Raw genomic sequence first — 25,805 nt, forward strand, 5'->3', positions numbered from 1 at the left:
TTAAATATCGAAAATGTTAGTTACTTACAATTTTACGTATTAGATCATATTGAATAGGTCACCGTATGCCTCCCACCGAGGAATGTAATAAATATTTTTCGTTTTTCCTAAACGTTTTATAGGTTTTGTATGTGATTTTATTAAACATTACCATTCAAGATGATGAACCAGTATATAAAAGAGTTAGAACAAGTAAGTATAAGTGTACCTATATCATATTCACTTTCAAAACTTTTATTGTGTGTGATCAACTGCTCAGATTTTTAGGTGCATTACAATTGTTTTATCCTATTTTTCTTTTACTCATAGATTCGTGTCTAGTCTCGGTATAATTAGCTTTTCAGCATCTCTCAGATCATATTTTTAGGTCATGTACCAACATGTATCTTGAACTTAATTACATATTATTAAGTTTATCTATTAATAAACCATGAGTATTTTTGTCAACTTACTTTAACTGTTTCCTATAGAAACATAGGTATGTATGTTGTATGTAAAACACCAATGGCCAGTCTTAAAATTAGTTAAAAGAGTTGTACTTTCTACTTTTATAATACTACAAATCCATAATCAGCAGACTGTTACGTGTTTGAAGTTGAAGAAATAAACATTTTAGTCATTTCATAACTAACATTTCACAGGAGCCATTTGATCCAGACGAGTTTGTAGAAAGAATGGTGAGACGGAGCATGCAGGAGTCGAGACTCAAGGATGACGAATTTGACCCAGAAATGATACATGATATATTCACTCAGGCAATACAGGATTTAAAGGTTTACCTTTTTTTAAATTCCTTTTATAAATATTTAAAAGCTGTAATATTTTACCAGATCACACCAAAATTATACTATCTATGCTTCCTATACCTAAAATAGACAAAAAAAATGCAGCAAATATAAATATTAACAAGTAATGTTTCAATTTATTTATTCTTATCAACTAAGATTATCATGAAGCACTGGTATCTGAGCGGTAAGACTCTTACTCTCACCGTAAGAGTGTGACACAATCCAGAACAAAGTAAAATAAGCAAGATGTAAAATGCATGTTTTCATGTCTTGTAATTCTGGAGAAAGCTCATAATCCCATTGGACATAAATATTAAATTCGTTTGGAAGACCCATACTACTTCAGTTTCCTTTTCTGTAGTAAAAGATTATTGTTAGTAGCGCTTTCTAATCATGACATTTTGGGACTAAACAAAAAGGTCTTAACAAAACTATTTTGCTATAATCTTATTTAACATTGGCAGGTGCTGCAAGAAAGGCAAGAGAGGAAGTGCGCAAGATTAGAACAGTCCGTGCAGGAGGAGGAGAAATTATACGGAGCCAAACTAGCGGAGATCATGGAACAGCACACTGTAAGTTTTCCATCATTTGTATTTTAGGTAATATCAATGTACTGTATTTTTATAATTTTATTTGATAGTATTTATTAGTAGTGCTAGTTAAATAAAACACAAAATCCTGACTATCTTACTATGAAATTGTACAATTTTACCAATAAATGTATCTTATCTTATTGGCAAAGCTTATTGAAAATATTTCCACGATATCTGCCATAGGTCTCGCCAAACTTTCGCTAGACTTAGAGCTAGTTGCACCAACCACACTTAACAGACTGAGCGACATCACTCAACAGAGTTGAATCACATACAAAAAAAATTTCGAACACTTTAACGGTGACAGACGATTTGGTGCAACCAACCTTTAATTGTATAAGAAATTTCATAGTTTCGTCGCTGGAAAGCAATAATGCTGTAACTCGTAATACAATTGTAGTGCGGGTTACAGCATTATTGCTTTCCAGCGACGGTTTGTTGCTGTTTACCGTTGTTCAGTCCGTAAATTCTGATTGGTAGAACTGTCCCGAAGTACCTATACTATTTGTTTTGTTCTGTTCCAGCACTGCGTGAACGTGTTTAGTTCCCTCGACGAGCGCATGTCCCGCTGCGGCGGGCGAGCGCTGGACGTGGGCGAGAAGCTCGGCGCCGCCCGGGCGCCGCGCGCCCGCGCCGCCGCCGCCCGGGACTTGCTGGCCCATCTAGCACACTTCCTCAGCCCTGGACCGGTGCATACTGAACTATTTAACGACCCAAGCAAGGTACGATATAACTCTAGACGTATGTCCCGCTGCGGCGGGCAATCGCTAGACGTAGGCGAGAAACTAGATGCTAGCAAGGTACGATAATGTAAAGTCGCCGTTAGATGTAAAATCTTTACAAAGCCAATCAATCAATTGAGATATTATCAAGACATTAAAGTGCATGTTCAGATACTTTTGAGCACCTTGGCCGCTCTGCTATATCTGTTGGCGACTGTAGGTATCTTGATGAAGACATGTTTCGCTACTAAATGAAACCAATTCGCTCTGCTGCTGTTTGGAATTTGGAAACCATGGTTTCACTAAACCTTTACTTCATCGTCAATATAACTAAGAAACGTCAAACCGGAGCAAATAAGTACTAATGTTAGCGTAACATAATTACATTCCAGTCCAGGTTCTATATGAAATTACATTGACCTTAACATGTTTCGAAATTTATCAAAAATCTCTTTATTTTAGCTAAACGATGCAGCCGACGTCATCCAAAAGCTCCACACCATCGCCCAGGAATTACCCCCCGACAAATTCGAAGTGGCCAAGAAGAAAATCGAAGCCAAATACGACGAGATCGAACGCAACCTCATAGAGGAGTTCGTGAAAGCGCAGAACCAAGGCGACATGGCTAAGATGAAAGATATCGCTAATATAATGACCAACTTTAAAGGTTATTCGCAGTGTGTTGACGCTTTTATAGAGACCAGTCAAATGGTGAGTGGCCATTAGAGTGCTCACTCCATACATCAGTATTGGTACCAAAACGACTATTATTTTCGCAGTCGCCATCTAGCATCAAGTAGCGGAATTATCAATACCGCCACTTGATACTAGAATTCTCTAGTGTCGCTAATCACGAAAATTGTATTGAGCATCAATAATTTACAACTAATATTAAAAGCAGAAGGAGTTGAAAATAGAGTTCCAGTAAATCCGGTTATAATATTAGCTGAAAATTTTTGAGCATTAGACTTTTCGGTTGGTGCAACATCTATTGTCAAGTGGCAGTGCTGATAATTCCGCTACTCGATGCTAGATGTCGACTATGAAAATAATAGACTTTGGTACCAAAACTGATGCATGGAGTGAGCACTACGTATTTTTTTCTCTAAGTGAGTGGCCTAGTTTTAATGTGACACTTCCGTTTGTAGTTTATTAACTAAATACAACCGTCCGTAGTGATTGACGATTTGTATACCTTATTGCAAAGACATAAAGTCCACTGACTCTGAGTTGAACGTGATAATGTTAGCTACTTCAGCTAGTAGAAGTAGTTTTCCTTTTTACTTTGTGGGCCTACCAAAATAATGAAACATTAACATGTATGAAAGTCCATTTCTATACCCTAACTCCCTATCCATAAAAACTTAGCACCCCTCTGTATTTTTTTTCTAACAAACATATATTTTAGTGACAGATTATTATAGTATAGATAAATTATTGTAACGAGATTTTGCAGTAGCTGTCTACTCGGTAAACGTCTGTACGTTTATGATTATGAATAACGTTATTTATTAGCGCCAAAACAAAAGTGTTTATTTACCCTTTTTCGAAGTACCTGCCTATTGTCTCACAGATAGACATAGGTAATGGACATAAAAGTAATAAATGGTTTCCATGACTAGACCATTTTCTTTCAGAACACCCTGATGGGTAAGGATATCTTCTCTTCTGTCCTACCTCTCTGCAAGAAAAACTACAATATCATCAGCGTGGTATTCTCCAACCCGGAGCAGGTGAGGTCAAAACTTGTTACAAATGGTATCGCAACGATAAGGTCGACAATGCGCATGTGACTTCTCTGGGAGTTACAGGCGTCCATAGGCTATGTTGGCCACTTTCCATCTGACGCACCGTATGCAAAAAATGTGTTTTAAGAAATGTATAGGTACGGTAAATTCAAAACTAGATTATCATTATCAAATTTGCACGCTGTTCGTACAGCGCCATCTACATTTGTATGAATAACTCTCTTCCACCCAGGTGATGAGCAAGTTCGTGCTGAACATCTTCCACTTGAAGCTGCAGAAGTACATTCAGACCAAGCTCGCTGATAAGAACGACGTCGAGAAATACCTGAGGAATCTTTATGATATGTATACAAGGTAAGTTGTAGAGTCTGTGCGGAAAGAGAAGAGTCGTGAAATGTAGGGGAGCCCATACATTCTACGACTCTTCTCTTTTCGCGCAGACCCTAGTAAAGAATTGTTTCTTACCCATTTCTTTTTGCTTTTCAGTAGTAGGTATGTCCTAAATTCTACATCATTAAATTGCAATGCGAGCGGTTGTTATCAAGTGATACTTACATTTTTATTTAATCGTATGGCATATGGTTATAAACAGAAAACAAACAACAATAAAATATAGATTAAGGCGTCGTCACAGAATAAATAATAGTACTAGGTACAGAAGACTCACTTTGTAACAAAACGCGTCTGTTACGATCAGGATAGATATGGCCGCTAGGAGGCGACAGCGCCACGCGCGGCTTATGGCTAGCCACCAAAATTGGTGTGGAACGGATGTACTTGTAGCTACCTGTTGCAAAGCGACGAAATCGCGGAGTGAGCCACGCCTGGCCTCGTCAGTCTTCAGGGCGTCATTTGTCATAGCGCGTTAAGGGGCAATCCTTGATAGCTTACTGGATTGTTTGTGCAGCCGCGCGCCACAGGTGCAAGCCAGGGATCCCACCGGTTTTTATAGTAACCTGATATTTAACTCCAGTACCTAATTCTTGATGAAACATACCTAATGGAATCGGAGTCGACCGTTACTCGGAATATTTAGGCTGGCTTGTACAAAATAATAGTGCTTCGAGATTAATAATTGTTACTGCAATTTCGTAGACCTTTTTATTTTGTGTTTGGGTTGTGAACTACCTCTTAAACCTTTTGAACGCCACGCTTATCGTGCCCAGCGCATCATCGTGAATCTTGACGCAATTCACAAAAGTTGATATTGCGCTGTAGCCGCGGGTCGCGCGCGTCAGTTGACGTCTTTGGCGGCCTAATGATTAAGCAAAAACTATGATTGTGTCACCAGACCTCAAAGTAAAGACTGAATAAAAGCAAAACTAGTGTTTATTATGAATCATTAGGCATTTTTTTTTTAATCTTTTCAGCACCCAACGAGCTTGCGACGACTTAGTATCAGCTGGTTTCATATCCGACTCGGGCAGCAACTCCCCCGGCTCTCTCCGGCGCTCGGCGCTGGTGAACGGCGCGCTAGCGGGCGCCGCCGACGGATACGCCGCGCTCGAGGGTCGCCGCCTCCGCGCGCTGCTCGCCAGCCTGCTGCACGCTTACTACAGCGACAAGGGGCATGTGAAGCGGCAGATACAGGGCACGGGGTGAGTGCTACACACACTGGTAGCAGCTGGCACAGTATAAGAACAGTAGTGAATCTTCATAGAAATGTGCCGCTGCCGGCTTGAATGTGTGCGTGCGCGCCGGGCGCCGTGTACGCACGCGCTGCCACGCACACATTAGCATAATATACGGGGGAATACGGTGGCGGCAGTGTGGGCCGTACCGCGACTGTGATCGCGCGCATTCGAGTACGCTCGCCCGCTCGCATTTGTCTGCTCTGACGGTACGCCTTAATTTTTTTGATCATGACTATGAACAGAGGCAATAGTATAAGTAAGGTACTAGATTGAAAAGCTTGATTATATCACTATTGTATACAATACTTTTTCTACGAATCAACAAAAATAATACTTTAAGGTGGTTCGCCTAGGTTACTCAAAACTTAACTCTCGCTAGATGGCACCACTTTTGCAAAATTTCAGGTTTTATTATTTTGTGAAATGGTCATGGTATTTGTATACTTAAAAGTATGTTTCGCGCACTCTTTAAATAAATATTGAACTATTAAAATAAACATTGAATACTTCATTGTGCAAAAACCACCTTTTTAATTCGACGGAGTGTTGCTGTCACGCTTTTTCCTACTATTACTCACACATGCAAAGAGTGTTTCCGTGATCCTTGTAGTAGACAATTTCACACAACGTAAGTATGTTGCAATAGCGTAACGGTATGTTCGTGGAAATACGTGCAAGAGGATTGGGGTTCAAGACTGGTGCGAGTAGGTAATTTCTTTTTGTTTATTTTAGTCTTTTTGTGTTATCTTACCTTTAAACGAGCAATTATTATATATATATTTTTATTTATATATTTGGATGATATCAGAAACGGCTCTAACGGCTCGGTTGGATCTCTTAGCTAGGTCTGATCTGTGAGAAAACGCGCATTTTTGAGTTTTTATATGTTTTCTAAGCTTTGGTCGGTCTCCCAGATATTCAATCTCTTCTTCCTCGCGTGGGGTCCGCTTGGCATCTAATCCCAGAATTGGCATGGGCACTAGTTTTTACGAAAGCGACTGCCCTGACCTTCCAACCCAGAGAGGTAACTTATTGGGATTAGTCCAGTTTCCTCACATTGTTTTCTTTCACCGAAAAATAGGTATCGGTATATAAATAGGTTTCGGTAAATAGGTATCAAATGATATTTCGTACCAAATATCATTGGTACGAGCTGGGGTTAGAACCCGCGACCTCCGGATTGCAAGTCGCACGCGCTTTCCGCTAGGCCACCACCGCTCCCCCAGATATTCAGTATTAGTTGGTATTAGGGTATGTGCGGAAAGAGAAGAGTCGTAGAATGTATGGGCTCCCCTACATTTCAAGACTCTTCTCTTTCCGCACAGACTCTATCAATAAATTACTTTATCAACGTTTTCAAAAAAAATATTCAATACCTGATTTTCACAGCTTTTAGGGTTCCGTACCCAAAGGGTAAAACGGGACCCTATTACTAAGACTCCGCTGTCCGTCCGTCCGTCCGTCTGTATGTCACCAGGCTGTATCTCACGAACCGTGATAGCTAGACAGTTGAAATTTTCACAGATGATGTATTTCTGTTGCCGCTATAACAACAAATACTAAAAACAGAATAAAATAAAGATTTAAGTGGGGCTCCCATACAACAAACGTGATTTTTGACCGAAGTTAAGCAACGTCGGGCGGGGTCAGTACTTGGATGGGTGACCCTTTTTTATAGATAATGGTACGGAACCCTTCGTTTGCGAGTCCGACTCGCACTTGGCCGGTTTTACCTAAAATAAAATGAAAACATTTATTTAAGTATTTTTTTTATTTTGAATTCAAGTACAAGTACATTTTTTTCATATTTGTTATCCGTAGTAGTCCCTGAAAGAAATATAATATCATGAATCATGATAGGAAAAAATCTCTGATGTAATAGGAAGAAAGATGATGCAACAATATAGATTCTAATAATGTTATAATCGAGTTATAATTTACTTACCTGGTAGTAACTGTAATTGTGTTCTTCATTCATGGACAAAAAATCCATTATTTTCAACCACAGGAAATATTATACATTTCTTTTTTATTGCAGTGAGGATGTCCTGATTGTAAAAATCAAAGAGATTAGGTAGAGTACAATTTCTAATTATCTTTGTAAAAAATAAACAAATACGCGTAGTCATTCGCTTTTTGAAAATAAGAAAAATTAAATAAACATATAAAAAAAAACAATACGAAATTTAGGTGTAAAAAAATTACAAAAAGTTATATCCCAGCATACAATGCTGGGGATCGAACCGGGAACTTTCCGATTGAAAGCAAAAAAGCGACTGTTTGCAAAACACGCCATGATAGTTCTTAGCTAAGCTGACGAATTTCGGGTACTTATTCTCGCTTCAGTCAATTAAGTACCTGTCAACAAAATTGCACTAAACATGACGGCACTCCAAATTCGCGCCGTGGTCAGCCCGGCAACGTCGGAAATAGTATGGCAACGTCGCAAATGTATCTGTACACGACATTTGTGACACACACATACGTAAAATTGATGAAAATTTAACTATGATTATTGCATGATTTCTGTATGAAACATTGTTTTCCTATTAATTTCGCGCAAACGAATATTCGAAAGTAGATAAATGCGGAAATATTTATGTACTAATAGTGTGTAGTGACTTAATGCAATGCGATTGAATTTTGTATGAAAATCGAACCACCTTAAACTAGTAGAATCATACAAACAAACCAAACCAAAAGTATACACTGTATACAGCTAAGATACGGGAGCAGCCGCGATACCTTCATAATACTGGTACGCGCCCCGGCCGCCGCGTTGGTTGGTCAATGACACCTTCTCGTAACTCATGAGGCCCTGGTACTTGCTCCGCGCTAAATTCAATTTTTAGACAGTTGTTTTCCCGATTTTGGCCACCGTAGCCTATGGAGACTAACAAGCAACACTAAGTGGTTTTCGTAGTCTATGGATGTTGCTATATTAAGGGTGTCACATGCGCGTTTTTGATTTATTACCCAATTGTTTCTACTATACAACCTAAAATTAATAATTAATTTGAGCTATGGTTTTGTTTCGCCCTCTTGACCGCGGCGAGCTGTAATTGGTCATTTTCATTAAGGCCGAGCCACACCGGCTGCGTGTGCAGCACGTGTGCGTCGACGTAAGCGTAGACGTGCGCAGCACCCCTGTCACACCGGGTGACGCGCACGTCACGCAGCGCACGCCACGCAGTGTGCTGTACACGTCACGCAAGCGCACGCTGCAGCTCGGTCATGCGTGCAGTAATAGTACATTATTGTCGAGGCTCGGAAGTAGCTACTTGCGGGCTGAGGATTCGTTTTAAACGGACGACCTTGGGAGTCCGTTTAATTGAATCCGAAGCCAGCAAGTAGCCTTCCAGCCGAGTCATATATAGTGCTTTTCTCAAAAATGGTGCAAGAAATATAAATATCATAGAAATATTTTACAAAAGCAACGTTCTTACGTATATATTTTCACAGAAAAAAGTAGAAACAATTGAAAAAATTAGCTTTGCCGCCTTTTTATTTTTTTATTAAAAAAATAGAAGTGTATTTTTCTGCCGAAAATACGCCAACCTATTTGAGACAGCTAAATAGTCGCGGTACTAATCATCTGTTTGGCTGTTTAATGGGCCTGTGCCTTCATTTGATATGGCCATTTCAACTTTTAAAAAGTTTGGAACTCGACAAATAATGGAATTTGTATGCAACATTGCAGTCCCAAAATCGAGACTGCAATGTTTTTAACTTTTTAATTTTTGACTGACCATAAACTACGCGCTTCGCGACCTATTTTTTAAACGGCAAAGTCGACTTTGCCGTCCATTTTTGAGAAAAATAAAATACTCCTGCGACAGTACATCATGTTATTATACTGTTACTTATACTGAAATAAATGGTATTCTATTCTATTATACTCCTGTTGCAAATGGAAGCAGCTCACCGAATGCCGACATTGCAATTAGAGGAAAAAAATGTCTCATATTTGAATCGAGATAATTCAGAGTACATAATATTATTATTAAGTTCACAATAAAACAACCTTGTTTTCCAATAGTATTATTAGTACTTAACATGGATTTGTTCCCACAGGCCAAATTTTTATAAGACGTATTTTTTGGAATCTTTGTGCTATATGTTGTAAATATACATTCGTATTGACGAATACATTAATTCGTTTTTCTTTTATCACTGAATCCATATTAAAAACCAGCACGCGCACCGGCCGAGTTGTAAATAAATACAAGCGAGCTGCGCGTGTACACGCACAGCACCTATGCAGCACCGAGCTGTGCGTGTCCGAACCTACTCGGTTCGCCCTCTCATAGGGAATGCAGTTAAACACAACGTCATCACTGCACGCAACGAAGCGACGTTGCCGCTCCGCTGCGTGGACGCGTGCACGCAGCACGCAGCCGGTTTGTCTCGTCGGAGCTGCGTTGCGTGCAAATCACGCGTACGCGCACGTCACGCACACGTTACGCAAGCGGTGTGTCCTCTCTTATGAGTTTTCGTATTCTACAACGCAGCGGGACGCGTACGTGCACGTGCACGTCTACGCACACGCATCCGGTGTGGCTTGGCCTTTATAGTTGACTAAACTGTATCGAAATGAATATTATAGTTGAGTTGGGAGCCCGTACATTAAAAATACCCATTTGCAGTTTGGTATAAGAAATCTTAATTCAAAAATTACAGTCGTACAGTAGAAAAAAAATATAGTGTCTCAATAACGACTCCTCAAACCCGGACTTGTCATTCTTCATAATACCTACTTGCCCATGCTTCCCTAAAACCTTTTTACTAAATGTATACGTAAGGATGAGAATTTACTTTACTTTAACCGCTAACAATAAAGCGTTCCGAACATGCAGAAACCGGAGGATTTTTTTCTGTATCGAATTTATAATTTTTTTAATAACTACCATTTCTTAATGTTAATATTTAAAAAGCGTTTTATTTATACTTCATTTATGAATTGATAGAACATTTCATTATATTATAATAAATAGAAACGTAGTGCTACTCATAATATGCAAATAATATTTAACTAAAAATAAAAGTGACAACCCTAAGCGCCAACGCAAGAGTAGGCAAATAACTTGCCGAGCGGCCTTAGATTCACTACTGTTCTTAGTGTACTGTGCAGCTGGGCTCATATCCGACTCGGGCTACAACTCCCCCGGCTCTCTCCGGTGCTCGGCGCTGGTGAACGGCGCGCTAGCGCTCGGCTTCCCACGGAAGCGTCATTGACATAATGTGTAGCGCTTTAAAAATAAGTCATTATTAATTAATTACCAAATACGACAGTTTGCAACCGTTGAAAAATGAATTAAGAGAGCCATTTGGCGATTTTAACAAACATTTATTATAAAAAAAACCGGACAAGTGCGAGTCCGACTCGCCCACCGAGGGTTCCGTACTTTTTAGTTCTTGTTGTTATAGCGGCAACAGAAATACATAATCTGTGAAGATTTCAACTGTCTAACTGTCACGGTTCATGAGATACAGCTTGGTGACAGACAGACGGACAGTGGAGTCTTAGTAATAGGGTCCCGTTTTTACCCTTTGAGTACGGAACCCTAAAAAATCAAACTATCTCCAGATTCCAGGAACTTCGTCGCGATTTGCAAGCCGTGATCGGGACTCGAGCGAACATCAACATCGCTCAGATCGAGAACTACGGCGGCGAGACGTTCCTGAGCGAGTCGCTCGTCGGCAGGATGCTGAGCGAAGCGAAGACGTCCTTCACTAGGTGCAAGACTGTAAGTACTTAAATATTTTGCGAAATAAACAAATCAATATACCCCAAAATATAGTTAGGTCCCTAGGAAAATTTTAGTCACTCTTTTAAAAAAAATTAGTCAGCAGATTTTTGGTCTAATCAATCTAATCATAATGGCTTATCTCAAAATGTTAATAATCCCAAATTCAATACTTGTTATCCTAGCATTCTCAGAAAACTTCAAAGATTATACCTCGTTATTCGTAGTAACAAATATCAAATATCAACATTTATTCAGCAAATAGGCCACAAGGGCACTTTTACACGTCAACATTGAATTTACATACAAGCAAAAATAATAACAAGACATTAACAATTTTATAAAATACAACTAACAAATCAAACTAACGTATTACAATTACTTAGAGATGTACATGGTCTCTTAATGTCGAATTACATAAAAAATACAGATACAAAACACAAAAAAAAATCAAAAAAAAAAACAGGTCTTAAGCCGTTGAGAGCAGGAGTGTGAGCAGGGTAATGAGCAGGAAAGGAGCATACTGTAAATCCCATCCTGCTCATGCTCATGACGCTGCCCTAGGTTGCCGTCAGAGGCAGGGTAGTGTATTCTAGATATAGTTATATACGTAGCTCATATAGGAGGAGGAGTGCAGTAATAAAGCATCATTTAAGCTGAACACTCGTTTCTACTCAACTCCGAACCCTCACCTTACATGGCGATCCTGCCATATATGGTGTCGTGCGTACAGGCAGTTACTTGAGGTATAAAACACACTTTGTCGGAATGCTTCAATAATGTTCTGTGACTATTTCAGCTATGCACTCCCAGCGAGCTGCCAGGCACCACGACCGCTCTCTTGGACGTGATTATCCAATACTTGTTGGTCGAGCACGTCGACTATGCGCTAGACCTCGGCCTGCAGTCCATACCCATCGCCGAGAGCAAGTCTCCGCCACAGGTACCCATCGATTTCTGACTTTTTAGGGTTCTGTACCTCAAAAGGAAAAAATGGAACCCTTATAAGAACACTCGTGCGTCTGTCTGTCCTTCTGTCACAGCCTATTTTCTCGGAAGCTTCTGGACCAATTAAGTTGAAATTTGGTACACATATGTAAATTAGTGACCCAAAGACGGACATGTAACGTATATAAACAAATGAATTTTAAACATGGGGGCCACTTTTGGGGGGTAAATGAGATAATTTAAAAATATGGTTTTTCAAACTATATCGTGTTATATATGAAATGAAAGAGCTCATTTTAAGAATTTCAAATGTATTTTTTTAATAATTTTAAAATAAATAGGTTAGAAGTTATTTAAGAAAATAGCCAAAAAATGACCTTTGTCTTCGAAACTACTGGGTATAAGATTGTGAAAAAAATACACAAAATTGTTGTTTACCTATAGATGTCAGGAAAACATATTAGAAATGTGCAGTCAAGCGTGAGTCGGACTTAATGTGCCGGAACCCTTGGAACGCGAGTCCGACTCGCACTTGGCCGGTTTTTTGGACAAATTTGGCATCTATAGCATGCTTTTTATCCCGGTTATTATCTCAGCAACTACCGCGGATCCCAGTCTCAGCTTTCAGACTTTTTCTTCTCCACTTCACACAGTCTTTGGCAACTAGGGATTGCAATCCGGTCCGGCGGATCCGGTAATCCGGCCGGATCCGGCACTTTTTTGGAGCTACCGGATCCGGTTAAAATCACCGGATCCGGGAAAATAGAAAAAAAGACCGCACACAACACCTACTGTGCGTTTTACGTGAGATAAAGGCGACGGATAGAAGAAAGAAGTTAAACAGAATAAAGAACGAATGAAAAAGGTCAAAATTTAGTAAAATAAGAAGATATTTAATATGACGATGATTGAGAACATTGGAATCTAATCTAATATATAATTAGGTATATTGTAAACGTAAATTTGAGCAGAATGTGAATGATTTAATATAATAAAGTTAATAAATGACTTAGATTTCAAATTTTATTTTTTAATTGACTGACATTGTGACACTTTTTAATACTTAGGGCTCAATTAGACGATGCAATGTAATGAAACTCGCATGCGAGTTTAATTACATTGCGGTTTTTGATCGGTCGGTTGAATTGGACGTAACCAACAGTCCGCAATGTAACTAAAATCGCATGCTAGTTCGCGCGCCGTCTAAATCAGCACTTAATTTTATTTTGTTGTTAAAAAGTTATTTCTTATTAACTTCAAATATTTGTTTTATGAATACATTTGTAACTTTGTAACCTTTGTTTCTCATATAACGCATAAAACTTGAAAAATATGTCATTTAATTAACCTTAATATCCTTATACCTAACCGGATCCGGCCGGATTGAAAATCAATCCGGTTTGCAATCCCTATTGGCAACCGAATCGCCGAAAATTTGGAATATTGCGCAAAACTCTGCGTAGAGGGCGTCACTAGGTCAATCACATGGCTTACCGTGAAACACGACAATCGAAAGTTCGGTTTCTGCCTCTCTATCACTCTTGCCTATTCGATCGATAGAGAGGCAGATAAAGAAATTTTGATTTTCGCGTTTCGCGGTAGGCCACCTGTAAACAAACCGCCTTGATGCATCAATGTCATAGTGAAATCTTGTCAAAAACAGTTTAAGGCCTAGTATGTATGAGTTACTCTATGGTTTACTAAACAAATTAGTGCTGCACTCTGGCGGCAGAACATTGTAGTAATACTCCCTATTGGTCTGTGGTGGCGTTTAATTGACTACATAAAGACATAATGACAATAATATCAGCGAGATTTTTTAAAAGAATGGCCGAAAAAAGACTTCGCTTAACATGAGATCCCATTTTTGACACTAAAGGTACCATCGCCCACACTGTTAACTGTACATCGGTGGACCTTATGCTTATTGTAATAAGGTCCACCGATGTAGAGTTAAGAGTGTTGCAGTTTGTACAAAGTTTGGCGTGTTTTTATTTCAAATGTGTCAAACAACAGTACAAAAAGATTACAAATTCTGATACTTACAGTTGTTTTATTTTACAGATTTACTTCTTTGACACGGTAAAGGAATGTAACAAGATTGTAAAAATGTTTGAAGAACATTTTCAAGAATCCGTGCTGCCTTGTATGAGGTATGATACGTATTTACTAGTTTTAAAATGAAGGCATTTATGTGACCTAGTTACCTAGATCAAATTTATTGTTTTGTTACTAAAATATACACGATTTCCAGAGTTACTCCTCACAAACGGTACGTGTTAATAATTATCACAGTTCTCTGTAATAAAATAACCTTAACAGCCTTTTTTTCCTGCGAATGGGTTTCCGCTTCTGTTTATTTTTGAAATCCTTTTTGTGTTTTTCCTGCTATAGTCCTAGGCTTAGGGCCCCCTATATCAAAATCTATATCTTGAAATTTATCTGTCATAACAACTGTCTTTCAATACTCAAACATCGACAGATTGGGAGATATACGAATTAACAAATATAGATTTCGCAGTTTGGCAACCAGTTGTGTACACTGGCGTTCAAAAGTGCATGGACATGTTTCAACCGTAATATTAAGGCATTACGGTCGACATGCACTCTTGAACGCCACTGTACCTACATTCCGTGTGTATTTTCGCCTCATGCGGCTTGTACAAGCTACAAGTGGATACATTTTTAACTCCTTTTATTTGAAAGATAATTTCGCTTTGAGTGAGAAGTTACAAGCTATTACGGACCACGCCTCATCTCACGACATTCGACAAAATAGTATGTTAAAACACTGCGCCCTAAAAGATCTGCAAAAGGGTTTTGTAAGATATTATAATTGCTGCTAATTAAAACATAAAGTTTCGTATAATATCGCCCTGCTATGCGTGTTTTGGAGTGTAGCGTGATATTTCGAATATGAAAGAAATATTACCCGATATTTTGTCACAGCTCCACAGCTAAACAGACCGAATGTGTGAACAAGAAGACCACTATAATGGAGCAGTTGGAAGCCAAGCTGGACGCGGGGCTCGAGCGAGCTATATCGGCCATCGTTGGCTGGGTGAAGTTGCATCTACAGACCGAACAGAAGAAGTCAGACTTTAAGCCTGAAGGCGACGTGGATACACTGGCGTCGCCTGTAAGTATCCAGTATCGCCACAGAACACCGACGTTTGATAGCGGTTCAGGGTCGAATCATGATGTCCCTTTCTGATATATGGCACTATCCCTTTCGGCTATTTAAAGTTGTCAAAATTCAAGCCATTATCTTATCTGTGGTCGTGCACGCAAAGGGCCGTCAAGTTGTGTCAACCCTAATAATTGCTCGGAGCAATGCTGAGCCGAGCGGAGCCGAGTTTGACCGAAGTCAGAAGTTTCGCACCCCTAGTATCGCATGATCTACAACTACATGCTCATACAGCATAAGCCACTTTCTGACCCCATTAGCACAGAGAATTTGAAATAGAGGCGGATTGTCAATAGTTATTTGTTTTACAAGTGGGCAAAGTTGTTGTTTAACCGCTCGTGCTAATATTGATACCCGAGCAAGCGAAAGATTCCAAAATTGAACCACGAGCGTAGCGAGTGGTTCGAAAAACGGAATCTTGAGCGTTGCGAGGGTTTCAAAGTACGAGGGTTAAACAAAATTTGCCCCCGAGTGAAACACAATTTTTTTCACCACACCAACCCGAAGCAAATATTAAATGTAAAATATCAAACAAAATCAAACCAAATCAAATCCAAATGAATGTTATTAAATATTTATCATCCAAAATCATCATTTAAAAGTCAATTCTACCAGCAAACATAAGAAAACAACTCAAAATTTGCATTTGATTACTTTGCCTCACATGTGAATAAAACGCAACTTTGCTATCAGTTTTTGAAGTGCAAAGTAAGCCTTTCCGAGCTGGTGTGGTGAAAAGTAAATTATGTAGCCACAGTAAATTTACTGCCATCTTTCGACAGAAGATTAAAACTGTTAGAACGCCATTTGACTTTGTTCCTTATTCTTTCACTGATATGTGTTAATTTGTTACATATTAATATTAACGTCATCTACTCGAGACTATAGTTCGTTTTTTAGCATTAGAAAGAACTTGTAAAAAGGTAAGCGATCTTGACGATGTCTTTTAATTGAAAAACGCTTTATAAAAATCAATAACTATTACTTATGAAAGCAAAAGAATATAAAAGATGGTATTAGACTCATAATTGTTACATATTTGCCGTAACTTATTTTTAAAATGTGTTTTTCAATCAAAAGACACATCAAGATTGTTTACCTTATTTCTAATGCTAAAAAAACGAACTATAGGCCAAAGGTATGGTGCAATATTTTCGAGCGATGGCGCCATAACCTTCAGCCTAGTCTCGAGTAGATTAATTAGTAATAATATTCTTATTTTTTTTTTTTACACATATAGATTATTACAATGAGTACACATAAATCTACTAAAACTAAAGATACAATATATACAATATTAAAACTAAAGTTAAAACTAGAAATAAAATAAAAATACAAACTATAAAATATACTTACCTACAAAAAACCAAACCAATTATAAAAAGAACACCCCGTCCAACAGGTCGGACTGCGGCATGGACCCCATGACACTGGCGGCGTTACCTCTCTGTATCGCAAGAGAAATACGTTGAGAGAGGTACGCACCAGCCCTGGGGTCCCCTGTGGTGTCAACCAGCCGGGCCGATAGTGCTCCTATGAATATTTTCATGTCGGCTGACCAGGGACCCAAAGTCTCAACCGCGAGCGCCGCAAACTCATAGTCGTTGATCAACGTCGAGTATTTGCGGCGCTTGAGAACTTGGGCCTGGTCAGCCGCAGCGCCGGCCCGAATGCGGGTCCCCTGAATGTGGGATTGCGCAAATGTGTCGACACATGTTGCGTCCCACACCAGGGCCCTTTCTAACTTCCACGGCACCAACGTGGCTCCGTCGGGACGCTTGCCGTCGTCCCTCGCCATGCCCACGGGTTCTAAAACCGCAGGCACAGACACGGTCGCAAGCGCGCGACGGACCAAATCGTTAATCGTGCTGTGGCGGAATATTCGGCCGGCGCTTCTTGAACATGAGAGGCCATGGCGGCCCAACTGGTCCACATCCTTGCCGCAGATGCACGTATGAGGAACACATATTCTGGATCCAAGCCTCAAGCATATTGCTATCCTTAAGCTACTTGGATCCAGAACAGTGCCGACCTGTCTAGATGGTAGAGCTTTTAACCAGTGGCCTGACTCGGGACCGAAACTGCCAGGATGCGCGCACGCTCAGAATCGTCCGGGCTTTGTTCGATGAGTGCGGCGTGGGCTAACTTTAGTCGTGGGGAGTCCCAATCCCGTTGACAGTGACGGGCAACTGGGATGTCCGCACTCGGGCATGACTCACACCAGGCCTCCCTGGCCTCCTTCAGGTTCGCTATCTCATCGTCACGTATCGTAGACTGGTTTAAAATAATACCGACGAGAGATAGCGAGCCGTATACAGAGGCCAGAAAAGCGGGTAGAGCTGAACTGGCCGTAGTGCGAACGCCCAGTCCACCAAGCCTTATGGGGAGAACCGCTTGGGTCCATGAACAAGTGTCGAGATGAATGTTGAGAGTTTTGGAAAGAGTTGCCTGAAGGGAGGAATCGATAGAAGACAGGATGAACGGAAATTTCCAAATTGGGCAAGTAAATACATGAATGTGGGTGTAAATAAGCAAAACCGGATGATGAAAAGAGCCATATGGGGATTTATTTTAAATAGAAGGTCTGATGTATTATTGAATAAATTTAATTTACAGTTAATAACGGGAGCAATAGATTCGTCAAAAATTGGTGAGCCTAAAAGGGTGAGGGATGTTTTGGAATGAACGGAAATATTAGGTAAAACTGCGTTAAAATTTGTTAAAATATCTATTTTTGTGTTCAATGGAACGTGATCTGGAATATAAATTTCGCATTTGGTGAAATTTAATGTAAGCCCAATTTTCGAAAATTTATCTATGATAGATTGTAAATCATGTAAGACGGTTAGTGCGTCTCCACCAAGGGAGCCGTCATCTAAGTACCATAAATTGAATTTAGAATTTAGACTAGAGATGATGGGGTGAATGACCAAACTGAAAATTGCGGGCCCAAGCGGGTCTCCCTGTTGGCAGCCCATACTTGACAATATAATGTCATTTCCAAAAAGTAATTTAGATGGTGCTCCGTAGCATTGCCAAAGGTATTTGTAAAGTTCTGGTAGCTCTTTTTTTACTTCTGCTAACAGAGCACCGCGGTCGACCGAATTAAATGCATTTTTGACATCTATTTTAACAAACACTTCGTAATCCGGACGATTGAGGAATGTACGCGCAGCGTGCACTGCTGCCTCACAACCACCCTTGTCTGCAGCATAGTTTGGAGGCTAAGCGTCTCAGGGTGCACCCAACCGCAATCGGGCGGGTACCGCCGTCCTTCTTCGCCAACGCCACCAGGTTCGCGCCGTATAACAGAGGCACAATATCTGTGTTTACGCTTCCTGAAAGCATCAGGTTGATTAAAGTTGTTATTTCTCTGAGAAGGGCCGATCTCGCATCACCTAGCGTCATCGCAGTCAGGTCTTTTAAATGCTGAGGAGACAAGCCATCCATCCCGCCGGCGGACCCGTTGGGGAACGAAGCTATGGCCTGACTCACTGCATCTTCAGTGACAATGACAGAGGGATCATCGACGGAGGGAGGATCTGGCAGTTTTGAAGAAATGGGAGGCTCTGGGTGTTTTTCTATTAGGGCGGCGTAGGTGGCAGCCGAGTGCGCAGCCAAGTCGTCGCTAGAAAATAAAAGCCGGGCAGCACCACTCACATTCCCTTCCGAGAGTTTATTTTCTATAGATTTTATTTTCGTATGAAGCGAATTATGAGTTGAGCGAGTATTATGAGAATTTTTAGGGATGTCTGGTAGATCGGATAAAGAAGACGTGTTGGTTTTAATTTGGGAGGTGAGTGATACCTTTTTGGATTTTTCAACGTGTAAAACTGTGAATGGAAACGTGAGTAGACGCTCCCATGCTTTAACAGAATTTTCCGCGATGACTTTGGCCACACACTCGGTGAGGCAGCGTGCGACGGTGAAACGCGCACCACGGGGTATTCTTTTCACAATTGGAATGTTGGCCTTCAACAGCCCTAGCCTGTCCGCAAGCGATATTACGGCTGGCGGCGGTGTCGCTGTAGGGCCCCCGGCGGAGGAAGACCCTGCAGGATGAGAAGCGCTAGGAATCGGGGGGTCGATAGCCACACGGGTGCCATGCCGGTAAGCCGTATGGATAGCGAGACCTGCCGACCTTTGTATTGCTTTCCGTCCGAGCAAACAGGGCAATGCAGCAACTCCGGCGGGTTCAGGCACGGTTGCGAAGGCATAAACACTATAAATATAAAATACAAACTAAACAGCTATTATTATAAAATATTAACAGCATTGAGTACCTACAAATAAAAACATAAAAAAGGAATAAATACCTACTATTAAATATAAAGTAATTATGTACAACACACGATAAAATAAAAAATAGTCTTGATTCTGTGAATCGATTACTAAATGCACACTAAATGGAAAATGAAGTTATACACTCAGTAGCAAGGAGCTGTACGGCGAGAGGTCGGGACACTAAGTATAAGTAAGTAGGTATTTCTCGACTTGGCGGATAATTTAGTTTTTCATAGGCAGGGTATTTCATGGACAATTGTAAGCAGCAAGCCCAAAAACATGAGTAAACATTATAAAATTTGTACTTTCACTGTTTGTTGATTTTGATGACAGCTTGTTATGTCACCCGGCCGGGCCATCGACGGCGTTATTTAGAGTTTCCACCGGCAGCCCGGTCTCCGCAGAGAGATAACACAATTTGGGGATCGTCTATAGATTCTCACTTCGAATTGGTCGAAATATTTGGAGATATGATTGAAAATAATTTTATTTCGGGAAGAGAAATTTACGTTTACGTGTTTTCCCGTTGCTAGGTTACGTTTTTTTTTTGTTGTCAGGCATGTCAATCCGTGGTGTCCTACCTAAACAACGTAATGGAGAAGATCCACTCCGGCCTGGAGGGCGACAATCTGCAAGCCGTGACCTTGGAGCTGGCCATCCGTCTCCACAGGGTCATTTACGAGCATCTGCAGAACTTCCAATTCAATTTCGCAGGTATAGCATATCGTCATTTCGTCACCCTAGTTCCCAATCGTACTAATTACGCGAAAAATTGTCGTAATATAGACCTTTTGTTTGCGCACTATGGTACTAATTACAACACAATTTTCACAATTAGTAAAACGAGACCCTATTACTAAGACTCCGCTGTCCGTCCGTCTGTCATCAGGCTGTATCTCACGAACCGTGATAGCTAGACAGTTGAAATTTTCACAGATGATGTATTTCTGTTGCCGCTATAACAACAAATACTAAAAACAGAATTAAATAAAGATTTAAGTGGGGCTCCCATACAACAAACGTGATTTTTTTGCGTACCCGGTGATTTGTTTACCGTTTTTTGCGTAATGGTACGGAACCCTTCGTAGCGCGAGTCTGACTCGCACTTGTTTTTATTTTATAACAGGGGCCATGGTAGCGATCTGCGACGTGAAAGAATACCGTTCGGCGGCGTGCGGGCGAGGCGCGTGCGCCGCGCCGCCGCCCGCGCACGCGCTGTTCGACGCGCTGCACGCGCTCTGCAACCTGCTGCTCGCCAAGCCCGAGAACCTGCACCAGGTGTGCGAGGGGGAGACTCTCGTAAGTATAGGGTATTTTCTTCCTACTAGTCAAATCAGTTACTTTTATAGAACTGTCGAAACGATTTGCTAATATGGATTTTATATGAAACATTACATCGTGACGTCACGGCACAGAACACCGCCTCTAGAAACCTAATATTGGCCATTTTGTTCCCGACGCAAATCACCAAACTGTGAGGTGCGGGAGGGGTGCTCACGGCGTTGCGATTGGTCGTTTCAAACATGGCGCGCTGACACGTGTAAGTGTAGGGATGGGACATGTTCATTATCAGTTCTGCTACCAGTGATATCGAAATTTATTGTGGTAAAATTGTTACCAATTTAGTATACTTAGAGTAAACTTACTTAATAAATATATTGATTAATCTAATATTTCATTAAGTAATTTAACAATGTACCTGAAATTTTTACTTAACATATTAGGGCATTTCTGTTTAAAGTACCCAGAACTTGAATTTTAAAATTTAGAATTTTTATATTATTTCCACTCAGAATCGCAATCTCTTTCGATACGAGAAAAAAGTGTCGCCAAAATCTCATACAATTATTTTCTTTTGTCCGTTTTATTAAGGTCATAGAAGGTTGTATTGAAAACATATTCAAATGGACCAATAACATATGCCTATTACAAATCAACTCCGAGTTCTCTCGCACTTCTTTGAAGTTCATCATCAGGTCCATCTCGTGACATGAGACCTAACTGCTCACCTAGAGGATTCTAAAAAACCCAGAGCTGGGCACCGTTAATCAAAAAGTTAACTTCGTTAATCGTTAATCCGTTAAATAATAAGTTAACTTCGTTAAACGTTAAAACGTTACCTTTCAAAAGTTTTAACGGAAGTTAAAGTTAATCGTTAATCGTTAACTCGAAATCGTAAATATACACAATAAGAAATAAGACTAGGAGAAGTAATCATAAATTTTAATTTTTATTAAAGACTAATCTACTAATTAACGTGGTAATCATTACTAATTAATAATAGCATAGCCAATAAAAATATAATTCGCTAGCATCTGCCATAAATGCATGTTCCCCTTCATGAACATGAGCATATTAAAATTGTCGTCTGATAGCGACGCCCGTATTGGAGAAAAAATATCTTTTCCCACCGAAAACAGGTGTTCCACAGCAGCACTCGAAGGTATACTAGTGTTATATTTGAGGCAGCGCGCGGCCTTGGTGTGAGTAGGTACTTAGGTATTAACGATTAACGGACTCAAGAAAAGTTAACGGAAGTTAACAAGTCCGTTACAGGTTTTTAAAGTTAACTTAAAAGTTAATCCGTTACTCGAAAACTTAACTTCGTTAATTAACGATTAACGGATTAACGAGTTAATGCCCAGCTATGAAAAAACCCATACAACATATGTCTATCACAAACCAACACCGAGTTCCCTGGAACTTCTTTGAAGTTCATCATCAGGTCCATCTCGTGACATGAGACCTAACTGCTAACCCAGAGGATTCTAAAAAACCCATACAACATATGTCTATCACAAACCAACACCGAGTTCCCTCGCACTTCTTTGGAGTTCATCATCAGGTCCATCTCGTGACATGAGACCTAACTGCTCACCTAGAGGATTCTAAATAACCCATACAACATATGTCTATCACAAACCAACACCGAGTTCCCTCGCACCTCTTTGAAGTTCATCATCAGGTCCATCTCGTGACATGCGGCCTAACTGCTCCGCTGGCCTAGAGGATTCTAAAAAACGTACACAACATGTTACCTATATATTATGTCTAAAATGGTACAATACGGTATGACGAAGCACGAAGTTTCCGCAACTGAAAAACCATCATCGTCACATCACTAGTCGAAAGGGAAAGGGATAGCGCATTGCATTTTCAAGTTAACGAAAAGAGACGGACATAATTCGCCTCTGCTTACTGACCAGTATAAAATGAACCCCGCGGACAAGAAACATTATTCAATGAAATAATGAATTTGACTTTCCTGTGGGATGTTATTCCATCTGTTTCGTAAGTAGATGTCTTAGATGACTTGCCACACCATTTTACGCTGCAATATCCCATGATTTCCCAATGAATTAGTTTACGATTTATTTTCTTAGACTCGTGCATATTGCTAACAGGTCGCTAACCTTGGGCGCAACTGATCGGAGCGGCGCGCGAACAATCTTATATTTGACCTATACACCATACGGGCGGTGACCGCGAGTCGTCCTATAAGCTCGGTCTATAGGGGTTGGTCTGTGCGTCACGGTCAACTTACCTACTTTTTATATTTCTATCCGATTTTTTTAATAGAACTTGTGTTTAAAAATAACTCATATCTGCGTTTTTCTAATGTATATCTGCTGCTTTATTTCATGCATGATGTAAAATAATTTATTTTAAACACAGTATAAATAATACCCTATTTAAAGGGCCGTAGCCAAGATTCCAGTCGTTTGCGCCGTAGCGAACGAAACGCTAATGTCTCTCTGTCGCACTAACATGGAAGAGTGATAGTGAGACATTACCGTTTCGTTCGCTACGGCGCAAACGATTGGCATCTTGGCTAGACCCTCAGTTCTTAAGAATCCGCAGATAACTAGGTTATCCTTATAAACGTAGTTACGCTCTCATTTTAAAACGACTTGCTAGATTGCTCTGAAACTTTGTACTTACAATAGGATAATGCCTCAATAGATGGCGCTGCCATGACGTAGTACGGTTTGCACTATAGTCGCATAAAATAAGTTATATGTAAGCATTTAAACTCAAGGCCAAGGCAACGCCGTCAACGAAAATAATACAATAACATTAATAACATACAAAACGTGAATGTTATACTGTTCAAACTAAAATATACAATGTATGGCTTGGAACCACTAATTTCGTCGACTTTCTCATCCGGGGGTGTAGCTCAGATGGTAGAGCGCTCGCTTAGCATGCGAGAGGTACGGGGATCGATACCCCGCACCTCCAATGTTAACTTTTTGCATTTTTGTTTTTCTTTTTAGTCGTTTACTTACTTTATTTTTCATGCTATAATATTTATAAATAAAAATATTTCGATCATGAAAGATGAATTATATTACAAATTAATTTATATTTTACCTTATCATTCTTACCACGTAATCATACAATAACTGAAGAAATAATATTTTACCATTATTATTATATTATAATCTTAGATATATTTTGTTTAGTTTTTGAATGGATATGAATATTTATTTTTAAGACAGTATTTTTAAATGTACATGTGTATTCCCTATTTTTATTTATGTATTACCTATTCATGTCACTAAAGATGACGGTCAAGATAATATTATTTTATTATCTAATCTGTACAATTTCAAGAATTGTTTTGATGAACTATAGGTACATTAAGATGGAGCAGAGATAGGTAGATAAAGTCTGATAAAGACTGTTAATCGCCATGCATATTAGGGTTTAAAATTGTCGTGTATTTGTAGTATCTAGTGGAGTCACTAGATGGCGTTGAGCATTTATTTTTGCCTAAGACTCACATAGAGTCCGACCAGTGAGTCAAATCACAAAAAAACGCGGGAATTTCAATAAAAACCGCACCTGGCAATAAAATTACTATGAAATTAAATGACAGCTTGAAACTGACAGCTTATTTGATAGGAAACAAAGTTGCCATATAAAAAATTAAAAAAAATAGCTCGTGACACGACTGGCTGGTCAGACTCTAACCTTTTTTTTCTTTGCTTACTTTGTCGTGCCCATATCAGATTTATAGCAAGATGTTTTTGTTACCAGGCGGAGTTAGACCACTCGATCCTGCTGAACTTCATCCAGCTGCGGTCGGACTACAAGAGCCACAAGCTCTCGAGCTTCCTCAAGGGACTGTCGTAACTTAGTTCAAGCTAGTAGGGTAAGATCGGGAAACGTAGCCTCATTTTACAGAGCTACGTTCTTTGTTGAAACTTTTAGCCCTTTGTAATGTGTGGTCCCGCCTTTAGTATTATCGGGTTCTTTAGTATATTTACATTAATTTTAATTATGTGTACATTTAATGTATGTAATATTTTTCTACCCAATACTGGAGACGTGTTCCTTTTTTTTTATTTCAGTTTATCTTGGCACATGTACAGAGTATAATGTATAAAATTAGACATTTTATCGAAACCACTCACTCGTTTATTAAAGTCAGAAGTGGATAAGCATGATTTTAAATGTTACCTAAGTTAATAGGAAGTATTAGATAAAATTATATTATAGTTTTTATTATAACCTATAACTAAATAATAACGACTGTTAAATCTTTATACTAAGTAGCCCCTTAATATTGTTGTAGATGGCGCTACTGGAAAAGGTTACAATCATAGAAATAAGAGCGCAACGCCATCTTTTGACTTCTAAGAGCCTTTTAATGAAAGAGGAACCCTTATTTTTTACCATGTCGATAGCATACAAGCTACGAGCTTACGATTCCCTTGATTGTATAAGCAGTTACCGTTGCTCATGTACGGAGAAAACCCAATGATATAACATATAACCTATTCTGTGCCTTGTGCCACGTACTGTACATGTCCGTTAAAGATGGTGCTGGCGTCGCTATAGACCGACCGCTTAAATGAGTCCTCGCCCCCATCGCTCGCTCGCGCATTTAGTCTTCCTACCCCGTCGCCCCCGTACCGCGCAGGCGAGGACTCATTTAAGCGGTCGGTCTATAGTTTATTTCTACGCCTGAAAACTTTACCCACATCTACTTTTTTATCTGTTGGTGGTTACCAGTCTATATTATATTATTTGTCTTTACGACAGGTGTCATTGAACATTAATTGGGTGCAATGACCGCATTTTTTATATGTTTGCTATGTTTATTTTACATCAAAGAAAAAACTGTCCACCGATCTGAACCCGTCGT

The 25,805-nt window shown here is 39.8% G+C and overlaps 1 protein-coding gene, 1 long non-coding RNA gene and 1 other non-coding gene across 4 annotated transcripts in view; 2 read left to right on the top strand and 1 right to left on the bottom strand.

The window, feature by feature from the left end:
- Nucleotides 1-25,805, bottom strand: part of LOC134799486 (uncharacterized) — a 458,421-nt gene that overhangs the window by 395,183 nt on the left and 37,433 nt on the right. The gene's annotated exons all lie outside the window — the stretch shown is intronic.
- Nucleotides 47-25,438, top strand: LOC134799457 (exocyst complex component 5). 2 transcript variants are annotated; one of them, XM_063771859.1, is made up of 16 exons: nucleotides 47-192; nucleotides 642-773; nucleotides 1,253-1,360; nucleotides 1,906-2,103; nucleotides 2,566-2,814; nucleotides 3,741-3,836; nucleotides 4,084-4,205; nucleotides 5,222-5,449; nucleotides 11,073-11,232; nucleotides 12,032-12,175; nucleotides 14,245-14,333; nucleotides 15,130-15,319; nucleotides 20,209-20,365; nucleotides 20,778-20,950; nucleotides 24,695-24,809; nucleotides 25,233-25,436. In XM_063771859.1, exons 1-15 carry the CDS (start codon nucleotides 160-162, stop codon nucleotides 24,788-24,790), a joined length of 2,175 nt encoding a protein of 724 aa, XP_063627929.1. In that variant the 5' UTR covers nucleotides 47-159; the 3' UTR covers nucleotides 24,791-24,809; nucleotides 25,233-25,436. The 2 variants fall into 2 exon arrangements, with proteins under 2 accessions (XP_063627929.1, XP_063627927.1); XM_063771857.1 differs by having other exon boundaries at nucleotides 24,695-25,438.
- Nucleotides 23,821-23,893, top strand: Trnaa-agc (transfer RNA alanine (anticodon AGC)). The gene has a single exon. It is a non-coding gene; the product is annotated as a tRNA-Ala (tRNA).

This window comes from Cydia splendana, chromosome 18 (genome assembly GCF_910591565.1).
Source record: "Cydia splendana chromosome 18, ilCydSple1.2, whole genome shotgun sequence".
In the NCBI taxonomy this organism is placed as follows: Eukaryota; Metazoa; Arthropoda; class Insecta; order Lepidoptera; family Tortricidae; genus Cydia; species Cydia splendana.